The sequence below is a fragment of the Anguilla rostrata genome, chromosome 7 (genome assembly GCF_018555375.3).
Source record: "Anguilla rostrata isolate EN2019 chromosome 7, ASM1855537v3, whole genome shotgun sequence".
Lineage (NCBI taxonomy): Eukaryota > Metazoa > Chordata > Actinopteri > Anguilliformes > Anguillidae > Anguilla > Anguilla rostrata.
In genome coordinates this window covers 35,470,165-35,481,766 of record NC_057939.1, presented here as the reverse complement: position 1 = coordinate 35,481,766, position 11,602 = coordinate 35,470,165, and the positions used below count along the sequence as shown (strand labels likewise).

General features: G+C 39.0%; 1 protein-coding gene across 1 annotated transcript; it reads right to left on the bottom strand.

Moving 5' to 3' along the window:
- Nucleotides 1-238: 238 nt before the first annotated feature.
- On the bottom strand, nt 239-8,713 carry atoh8 (atonal bHLH transcription factor 8). Its single transcript, XM_064344128.1, has 3 exons — nt 7,658-8,713; nt 5,203-5,394; nt 239-947 (listed from the first exon to the last, which is right to left on the bottom strand). Exons 1-3 carry the CDS (start codon nt 8,321-8,323, stop codon nt 942-944), a joined length of 864 nt encoding a protein of 287 aa, XP_064200198.1. The 5' UTR covers nt 8,324-8,713; the 3' UTR covers nt 239-941.
- Nucleotides 8,714-11,602: the final 2,889 nt, after the last annotated feature.

Below are 11,602 nucleotides of genomic sequence, written 5' to 3'. Positions count from 1 at the left end.
CCAATATATGACCTATTGTATGCTTTTTATGTATTGTAAAATATATTTTACATTATGTTGTCATACATGTAATACTACCAATATAAAAGTCCATCATATACCTTGACATACTATATCTTAAATTGTATTTTATGCATTAACATATTACTAGTTTCATAAGGCTTTGCCTGAGAAACAGTATCATGATTGTTTATGCAACAAGTAGAACAAGTGTCACAAACAGGACCAAGACCAAAAATTCAGTTTTTTTTTTAATCTGGAAGCTTACAATACCATACAGTCATAAACACCAATGACCAATCATGTTAGCCAGAGCTAATAAATACATATACAGATTTTTAAAAGCAGTCAGTGTGGCTGATATTAAAGAAATGTCCCAATGGTTCCTTAAAAAAAGGGATAATATTGCAGTACATCCCCAGAATCTTAATATGAAACATACTGTACAGGATATATAGAGTATAATGATGCTCTGGGCTCATTTGGTACTGCCTGTGTGAAAGTGTTGAACCGGCTTATCCAGCACTGTCATGTGTGTCATTGTAATGCTGTAATCATTATGACTCGAGTGGAGTCACAAGGCTGTCTCTTATCAATGATTAAATCTGTGAAAAAAGTGGACAAAAGATTTTTATTAAGAAAAAAAATGAAGTGCTAATAGAAACTGCAGATTCTATGTGTGGCAACACTGCCAGATTGTATCCACTTTCACACGCCTCTCTGTCTCCCGCATACAACAGTTTGTCAGAGCAGAAAGCCCTTGGCAGAGACCCTTGGCAACTGTGGTAGAAACAAAAAACCTGCCCTCGATTGGACCCTACTGGGCTCAGTCTTGGACTTGTGCGAAGCTAGTAGGTGGAGATACTTCACTGGTAAGAAGCTTCTGAATGGGAGTTATCTCCCTCATTTAAAATAATTTTCTGTTCTGGCCTTTCTTCATTCTACTCCTGCAAAAGGAAAAAATAGAAAAGTTATCATTCATTAAAATATATATTAGGTTGTATAAAATATGAAACCAGTATTTTTAAAATCTATGTCTTTTTAAAATCTGCATTTTTATGATTTTAACTTTCATTTTCATACAATGGTTTTTCCTCTAGGTATGTTGCACAAACGTGGGACTCAATATTATGTTGCACAAACGTGGGACTCAATATTATAAAGCTGCACAGATCCATGCAAGTAGCTACTGATAAAATTCTTAGTTGAAAACTTTACTGAAATATGATGGCATGTATCAAAGGGTACATGCTACATCTGGACTACCATTGCTCACAGGTAAAGGGTTCCTGTATGGGAAAGGGATAATTACTTAAAATACTCATGCTAGAAAACTGCATGCCCATCAAGAAATAATAAATAATAAAAAGCCAGTGTAGTCCAGCAGTGTAAAACAGTTGACAGCCTTGCAAACACCAGTGAGGATATTTGCCTTGGTCAATGGGACTTTTGGACTACCAAGACTGTGCCTCAGAAATAAGACACTAAACCACATGAGTCAAAGCAGAGAGGAGGCTTCACCTGGATATATTTAGAAGAACCCCTCCATGTACCCAGTTAGTGTGGTGTTTGGGAGGGTGTCCAGGTTGGGCCAGTCCCTGCTGTCACACCTGTCACCAGCTTTTCACTGCGCACTTTCCTGAGTAAGTTAAAGTGAAGCCCCTACTGACTCTGGAACAGTCCGAGGGCTCTGATCAGGCTGCAGTGAGATTTGCTAGGCTTATCCAGGGAGAAGGGACATGCAACTATAGTTGTTTGCTAATAAAACATTGGACTCTTTGGAACGAGACTGTGCCAGTAACTGACTACAAAACCAATCAAAAGACTGGTGGGTTAATGAAACATCAATCTCCCACCAATAATATATAGGCTGACATTTACAAAAAGCCCTCAATACATCTTATTATATCTTAGTGTATTATCCAAATCTCAAGAAATATACTGAAAATACACAGGCTATATTAGAAAAACATTAATAAACTCCAACTGCATAGATTAAATGATAATATAACAGTATGTATTATTAAATGTGTTCACAACATATGCATGAAAGTACAAATAAAAGTGACAGTAAATAAAATACTTTGTAACTTGTATGTTCAAAAATATGTGCATAAAAGTATCTTTAATTAAAGTGACAATAATATTTGTAATGTTTTATAATATTTTTGTGGACACCTGGACATGTTTGCAACTGCTCTAGAAAGCAATGTTCCTTGCAGCCAGTGATCATAATGGGTGAATTATTTTGTCGTTTAATCTTCACAGCCATATGCCCCAAAGAAAACAGCCAAATACAGAACAGTTTATAGTAAAAAAAAAAATAATAATAATAATAATTTAAAAAACAGGCATATCGCCATAGATCCTACACCGATGGACTTCATGACTGGGATTAAATGACTGACTGACCCATAGCCATAGACTGACTTGATTTTTAATGATTACTAACACTGTGAAGCTTATTTTTAATGCTTTTAGTCTGCCTGGATACTGCATTTTTCCCCCAGAAAGCTTTCCCTCAGACTTGCAGACTCTTTCTAACAAAGGCATTTCTTCATTCCACCCCCCCCCCCCCAGCTCCCCCCAGTGCCCCCGCCCTGTTCGGCTGCTCCCCCCAGAATCCCCCCCCCCCCTCCCGCCCCCCCCTATGCAGCCCCCCCTACACAGCTATGGAACAGCTGCTCTCAGTGTCATGGCCCTACTGACTACGAGTGTTTTTTATTTCAAAGTGTTTTTTTGGAACAGATGGCCAAGGGAGAGCAGGGGAATGTGCCAGCACAGGCCTGGGGGGATGTGCCAATTCCTGTGGAGACAGAAAGCTGTGGGCTTCGCTCGCGTGCCTTCCCCCTGCCCTCTGCCCTCAGTGGCGCCAGCAGGACTTCCCAACTAGCGCTAAGAACATCTGGTGTCTGGGACTGCCAGGAAAAAAAAGCCTCAGCTAGTTTCCTACTGAATGAGCCTGTGCTAGGGAAACACATTAGCTCATGGAAGGCAACCACACTGTGAGGGGCTAGAAAAATGTGTACACATGCAGTTGAGCTCAATACTAAGGTGAAACCTTTAAAGACAAACTGTATGACTGTACTTAGTTATGTTCTATTTCTATTTCTAGATTCTATTTAATAAAACAAAGTGGCACATTTTAGTCCTGAATGTATCCGATTCATTGGTGCAGAAACTGGTAAATTACTGAAGAAAAGTGTTTTTATTTTCTATTTTTCTTTTTAAAAATATAAACCATTTGTCCAAGTACAGTTTATCACAAACAGGAAAATATCTGCTGGGAAGTTGTTTGATGAATGCAAACATTGACTCTCACTGGCTGATAAGCTCAGGAAACATTTGGTTTCATTGGGAAAAAATTAAGCTCAAAGACATTTTGGTGGACAAAGAAGGTCACAGGAATTACACTGCAAAGCATGTGTCTTCCAAATTGTATCATATATATATATATATATATATATATATATATATGGTTCAATCAGGATTACACAACATGATTTCAGGGGCATGAACAGTTGTGATTCAGAGCAGGTGTTCGTCATTTAAGATTTATTCATTAAGTCTGAGTCTACAACTGATTTAGCATTCAGTATAGCCCATTTACACAGGCTAAAATATTAAAATCAACCAACTACAGAAAACTGTTTAAATTCATTCATATCCTGAGTGCAGTTATGTTTTGCCACATAATCTTTTGTACAAACAGTGATACACTTTGTGTTGAATATTTGTATACCCCGCCCCATAAATATTTGTAATAAAAATATCTGCATTAAGGTAAAATTCTGATGAAATAATTATAAACTGACAGAATTCATTATGCAATTTTTAAATTCCCTAATCAGAATTAGTCTTAGTCTTCCATTAGTACCTTAATGGAAATATTTTGATTTATATCATGGGAGTGCCATTTACACTACTGACAGAAATTCTGTGATTTTACAGGTATTGTGAATACTGGAATATCCCATTTGCAATGCCTTTTTATCAGCCTCCACATTTAACACTGTGACCTTTGTCATAATGTGATTTTGCCATCTTTTTACTGGAAGGGTCAGCTTGCAGAAAGTTCAACACTCATCCTCCCAATGTCCCCACGCTCCTCAGCCTTTTGACCAGACGCATGAGAGAAAACAGAATGCGGAGAGTGTGCTGGTGGATGCTAGTTAAAGTGTTAATGTGGAAATGAAATGCCTCCTTGCCTGGGTCTTATTCATGCATTAAAATTCCGGCTGATTTATGGCAAGCCCTGACATCTGGGTCCAGGAGAGCACTGGGGGAAGTTCAGCTCCAGTTTACATGACTCCCATTGTCATAAAAGTGCACAAGAAGGCATCAATCAGTCCTTTATTCACCCCGGCCACTGTTTCTCCTTTCTGGAGGAAAGCTGGCTGAACATCCCATTTCCTCTCAGATGCCTCTTGATGTTGATTCCTCTTAATGGGCTGCTTATTAGCGACGTAAAAGAATGCTGTGACTAATTGGAGCGAGCAAGTTCCTCACCCCATGATGGCCTTTCACAGAGGAAGGCTGCCGCCTCCTGTCAGATTGAACTGTGGCTGACCATGACTGTCCAACCCTTTCCTACTGTTCACACAGCACGGCGGTTCACATACACACACACACATATACACACACACACACAGGCCAATTCAAAAGCGGTGCCCCACCTGGGATTCATACCTGCAAACCTTACAGGGCTAGCCGCAAATCACATTGTGTTTGGTATTACTTACTGTTCTGATCATGTTTACTATGTACCTGTTAATATTTGTATACATATATGCACAGAGTATGCAGTCAGTTGCCATACATAAGAGCTTTTGCTTCAGTCTAATGATGAAAATGTACAATAACAATTAATATTTAGTCCAACATCAGACTGAACATCTTCGTGTGAGTAGGTATACACAGGCCACAACACTGGGCTTGGACATGGTTTCCCTCAGAGGTATGTACTGTGTTCCGTTCGTAAGGTTCAACTTAGCCAGAGTGAGGTCACAGGATCCATATGGAGCTTCCATCTAAAATATATATTGCACTGCTGCTCACACACTACACATAGCTACCCACAGACTGGATTTAACCTACAAACAGATAGCCACATTTTGGATTGGATATAACCTACACCCAGGCACCCTCAGGCTTGATATAATATACAGATAGAAACCCTACCCAGGTAAGGTACACCCTTACCTTCCTCTTCTTGGACCGACCCTCAGCCTGCAGTGTTCGCGTGCACTGCTCCACACACTCTGCAAAACTCATGTTGCTATGGTCAGGGGTGTAGTCAAGCTCTGCCAGCTGGGCCAGCGACAGGATGTAATTGCAGGCAATTCTCAGGATGGCCAGCTTGGAGAGTTTCTGACCATAGGAGTAGCATGGCACCTAGAGAGGACACAGCTCATCAGGATTGTCCAAGCTGATTAAGACTGCACCTCTCAGTTTGAGGGCAGTAAATCAAGGGTAGTCTAACGCCTCTCCCCCTCCCCTTCAGTAAAACAGAAGCAGCAGAGTTTTTTCCACAGTGAATAAAAAGACACCAGTGGTGTGTCTATATATGTGTATTAGTCAGATGAAGGTATGTTTCTAAAGACTCCTTGTTGACCTGTTGATTTTGCATCACGGCCAGATTTTATCTGCTTACAAGTGGGAAAATCCATTAGCATAAATGTAGAGCAGTAGAAATAGACCAGTATCTGTATTACAGTGATCCCCAGTGCAAACAGCACTGAGGCAGGCTGCTGTGTGCACCTATTCATCTAACACACGAAAAATAATACCCAACTACTGGGCAAAATTATGAGCATTACACGGATAAGGATAAAACACTTTAATACAAGTAAATATATAGCATAATAGAATAAATGTATTGGCAAGGTAAAACTAGGGGGAAAAACAAAGAAAGGGCTGAAAAATCACCATCTGAGGGCTATGTGACATAGCTAACTATGAACACACTGAACAACAAACCCAGGAAGACGCTACTGCAGCTGCACAGGAAATATATTAGGAGATTATATTTCAGAACTGCCGGCATAGCTACTTGCAACCAGAATATCTGTGGTGAAGTATCTCAAAAATATGAAAAGATTGAAGAAAAAAATGTAACAATAAATGTGCCAAGATGACTTAGAATATGAAACTGGACAGTTGTTTCAGTCTGCAATGTGCTGTGAGTGATGAGAAGTCTCCTTTTAAAAAGTTCAAATGCATGTTACAAGTTACTGAGTACCAATGCTAAGTGTAGGCAGATTTATAGATTGATTAGCACTACTATTATGTTTAACAATGAAGCTACATAGCTTAAATAATATTTTTATGGGGCAAACTGACCACAAATTTATTTTTAAAGGGCCTAACAGTAAATACCTGCTAATCAAATCACGAGTAATAGTTAATACCAGCTCAATCAAGCTGAACAAATAATAATGGGGAAAAAATCAGTTTGTAATGTTTGCTGTAGAAAGCATTGGCTTGGGCATTTGAGCATTTAAAATGTGGTCATTCTCACCGACTACAATTACTTGCATGACCACACATGCTATCCAAAAATGCATCTTACTAGTTTGCTCATTTTGAACTGTTAAGAATTAACATTTGAAAATAAATATCTGCATTCATGTTTATATTTGTCTCCTAGTGCACTAAATGGGTGGGGATGAATGAGGTTTGGGGTAGGGTGAGGTCTTGAAGGTGGAGCAGGGGGGTTATAATAAAGAAACTTGATGTTTTTTAAACGTTGCTATAAGCATGGCATGCAGATGACACTAAAGCAGCAAACACCTTCACTTATAGGCTACCTTCCTGACAATTTAATGAAGAAAAATCAAAGAAGCCTGACAGAATATAGTTAGTTTATATTTGGTAGATGCTTGAATAAGCACTGTTTATCATTATCATCAAATATTATGAGTTATAACAAGGCCTAACTATATTTAGATTATGATTGCAAGCACAGAAGCAGTTTTTTTAGTAAATGCTACAATTTGCACTGAGACTGTCCCTCCATATTTATGTTTACTGTGTGAGTTAATATCAGATGGCAATTGTGTGTTGTAAGGGGTATGCAGCTGCTGGGACAAATGCATATCCTAAAACCTTTTTTTCCTCAAATTCTTCATGCCGTAATTTGTTGACTTTATGCCAGAATTGGGAATAAAACTATTTTAGGGGTCCTCTGAGAGGCCCGTTAGGAAATATATCGTACGAGAGCTTTTTAAAATGTGTTTTGAGCAATTTTCCAGATTTTCTGAAACATTTAGGAATGCAGGCACCATCGCTCAAATTTATGACAGATTTGAATTTACTTTACCTGATCTACTGTTACTAAGTACCAAGCCAACATTTTTTGTGCACGTTTGTCTATTTCATGTTACATGCACATTGTCAGACTGCAATATTTATTTAAAGAAAAAAATAATGAAAATTATGTAAAAAGAAATAATAACAATAATAAACCTTTGGATAAATGTATTTTCAAAAGCAATTCCATGATGTTCATTTGCATTTCTACAGCAAAGCACTTTGCAAAATGATCGATGTACGCCTACATTCTTTACACTTAACATGAAACTAGAAAAATTTCGAGATATGGTACAGTATGCTCGCTCAGATATAGGGTTACAGGGCATCTGATCAGTGGAAATACCTGCTTTCTTAGCGCCTCAAAGGCGGCACTGATGGTATGCACGCGGGTCCTCTCTCGGGCGTTTGCCAGCAGCCTCCGTGTCTGCTGAATGGCTTTGATCTCAGTGACGACGCCAGACGTTTCTCCCAGCCGTTTCCTAGGCGATGCCTCGTCGTTATTATTGATGTAAGATGCCTGCGGGACTGACGAGAAAGATCTCTCTGATAAACGCTGGCACAGTACAATCCGCGACTGGTAAGGACGATCTGGCGCAAACGGCTGCTGATGGTCAAAGCTGGTGACCAGCGGCGATGCGTTTCTGGAGGTGTCTTTTTCAGGAGCAGGAGACGACGGCTGCGACTGAGAAGAAGCTAGGTTCCCGGTCACGGAAGATAAAGAACTAACTCTCATGTCGATAGCCGTGTTAGAGTTTCTTCTGGGGTTCGCTTTGCGGTCCACATCAGACTCCCGGTCATTAAGTCTCTCTAAACTCCTGCTTCTGCTCGTCTCTTCCAAGAGATTCCTGGTCGAATCCTCATTAATGTCAGGCTCACGTGTTAAGCTTTCAAATGAGTTAACATGTTTAACGGGATCTCTACTTTTTCGTTTAAACTTTTTGATCCCTGTCATCTCCTTCCCATAAATCGTTTTCCAGTTCCCCCCACTAACAAGTTGAGTGTTCTTCATTTTAACCCTGTAGAAAATTATATAAATGATGACGGGTTATTTAAAAACGATATGCTTCTGGCGATTAGCCTATATCCTATAATCACTGTAAACATAAAGTAAAACGTATCAGTTTACAAGCGATTAGTTCATTGAACTGTTTTGCTATGTATCGCCCACTAAAATTACAAACGAATCTGTTAGAAAATACACATTGTCTGTCGCGTGTGTCCGTGCGTGCTGCTCCCGGTGATTCGTGCTGTCATCCGTGGTCTTTGCAGCACTGGCAACATTTTTGTGAATGTGCTCGGAGACTCACTCATCTGTATTTGTTTAGCCTCAGTTTACATAGAAGCCCCTGTTGGTGGGATCAGTCAATACGCCGCCCGTAGCCTGAGAGACTGCCTCAGTCATTTAGCTCCGCAGCGCCTCACAAACACGCTCTGTTACGAATCGCTAAGGTTCTGCACCGAGGAATTTGCCAGTTGCATGTTGTCCTTGCCTATCTCCTTTTAATTTGACCTTTTCAATAAAAATGCAATTTCTAATTACAATTGAAATTTTTAAAATCAAAATAGCTTACCGCGCATTGCTGAGGAATTCTACACCTACGCCAGGTTACCCTTTTAAAGGAATCAATGAAGCTAGTTGCTTTACATTACATTATTTACTACGATATTTTGAGAGATTTGATTAGTAGTAGATCGCGGAAAATTAGACAACAAGGGAGATTTACGGGGTTAAAACGTGGAGCATGTACTTGGGAATCTACGTAGACATGCTGCTGTCTTGATAGCCAGAAGGAGGCGAGTGATGTTATATCACATAGGCTGCTAACTCTGGAAGAGTATCCCGGTAGAGTAGTTAGGACAGGTAGTAATTCGGAGCAAATACATTTGCTTAGCTGGCAACAGCAGCTCTGATGTAGCGTCAGAGCTACACATTAACTGTACATTAACGTGCTAACTAGGTGCATATGCCAGTGACACACAAACGACTCATTTGTTGCTAGCTGTGAACTTCCCTCTTGCTGTAGTGAACCTACAATGCATCGCGCACGTCTTCCATTCATTTAGTTCAGAATTTGTTTAGCGAATCATATTCCTTGTTTTGCTGACTATAGGGCTACGGTTTGCAACCAGTTTGAAATTTGTTGGCTACTTTGTATTTGGTGTGGTGCTGATTTGTTCTGACATAAAGTTTAACATTACATTCAATTTATTTCATTGAAACTTGATATATGTCAAAATCACTATATTATTGGGATAGGGGTCTATAAGCCTACCTCAGCTCCTGATGATTAAACTGAAAAGTTATCAGAGCTACTTCTCTTTTTGCTGATTAAGGGGTGGTGATAATGGGTGACCTGATCTTAGACTGGCTGAGTGATGTATCTAGTAACCTCAAAGAACTGTGTTTTAATTTTAATTAATACAATTAATCACTGAACCCACATATCCCAATCTTAAAGATATGAATAAATCCACCTTACTTGACCTCATCCTTTGTAACAGACCTGAGAGATATGTAATCAGAGTTGTGTTTGACCTTGGTTTTAGTGATCACTGCCCAGGATTGATGGGGTGGATTCCCGCCCAATTGGGCAACTTTTTTTTTGTTACTGTGCGATGTTTGATGCACTTCTTTCTATTTATTAGAAAAAATCAACCAGTGAAGATTATTTGGATCCATATTTCCTTAAGCTCTCAGCCATACTAATTTAAGGTTATATAGCTCATATGTTTAACCTAAACCTCTTGTCCTATGAAATTATAGAAAATAGATAATGTCCTTCTCTGCATAAGGGTTGTGACAAAATTAACTTAAATAAGTATCAACCCATTTCTGAATTTTCCTGTCAAGCAAAGACACTGGAATCACTAGTATATGGTCAGCTTTAAGCTTTCTTGTCTAGCTTCTCAATGCTGAGCTCTTTTAAATCTGACTTAAGGGCCAGGCATATAGCACTATTACTGCTACCTCACAGATTTTAAATGTTATTGTGTCTACATTGGATAACAGAAAACTGTACTTTTTATTGATCTCTCCAAAGCCTTTGAAACAGTGGATCATTCTTTGCTGCTAAATAAATTATGTTGCATTGGCTTATATGGTTCCAAATTGAGGCTTGTTTATGGTTCCAAATTGGGATGTGAACAGAATCATCGATTGTCAGTCGCAAGCATGTATTTTGAATGTTAAATTAAATAATAAAAAATAGTTTTGTTTCTTTTTTCAGTTCTCCAACTGTTCAGAATAAAAGATCACCAATGTAGCAAGGGGTGGGGCAGGGCTTCTTTTCATTCACTATAATGTTACTTACAGTACTGTCAGTTGAAAAGATGGCTACATAGAATGATTTTGAAGAGCTCAATGCAAACACCATTCTTTGCAAATATGTTCTGCAAATTCACATACCACACATTGTCATCTATGATATTAACCCACCTAAGAACCAAATACACTCATCGGTGTGACCGCTGCCCAGCTGAAACCACAATAGTTTTAATTGCTAAAATATTAACAAAACACATGCTCTCTGTAAGGGCAAAGGGTTTCAAGACCTACTGGCATTTTCTGGGCCTGGATATACTCCTGTGTGATGTACTTTTGCATGAAAAACCATCACAGTTGGACTTTAACATAGAGAAACAGATGCCTCTCTCCATATCATTCCAAGTCTGACAATGTTGTAATAACCATCTATGTGTGGACAGCACATAACTATGCTTAGTCTTATGTGACTATAACTTGCCACTTCATTGGAGATTGGGTCATGTGTTAACCTGTGGAGTGAGTGAAGCTCTCTGGAAAAAATATAGCAATGCTTATTTTCTACTTTTTAAACATGTTAATCTTGTGATCCGCATTGATTCAAGTAGTGTCTGTTTTTATTAGCAGTGTCCTACATCAAACGGTAATACAATGATTAGTTGGTTTCAGACAGCAACTAGTTGAAATGTGTGTCATGCATGTCCCTAGTTCCGAAACTATACCTCTCTGAAAGTTTCAGTGTGTAAAAGCTGGCGATGATCAATCACAATTTTTACATATCACTAAAGCAATACCTCAGGGATTGGTCTTGGGGCCTGTATTGTTCACTGTTATTAATGATATTGTGTCAGCACTCTCATTTACTGTATAGGGAGATGATCCTGTTCTATATTATGCTGAATCCATACAGTCTGCTGCCAGCAAGTGACAACGTACCTTCCATTCCTCTTCAAGAGTATGTTAATCTGAAACTTGTTCAGAACACAGAGAAAACAAAATGTAGGTTGTTCTTCAGAGTGAAAAAAT

What these genes read in the sequence shown, in the direction of transcription:
- atoh8 (XM_064344128.1), bottom strand. Translation starts at nt 8,323, where the DNA reads ATGAAGAACACTCAACTTGTTAGTGGGGGGAACTGGAAAACGATTTAT. An exon ending in TTGAGGCGCTAAGAAAGCAG is followed by an intron (nt 5,395 to 7,657) that starts GTATTTCCACTG and finishes TGTCCTCTCTAG; the next exon opens with GTGCCATGCTACTCCTATGG.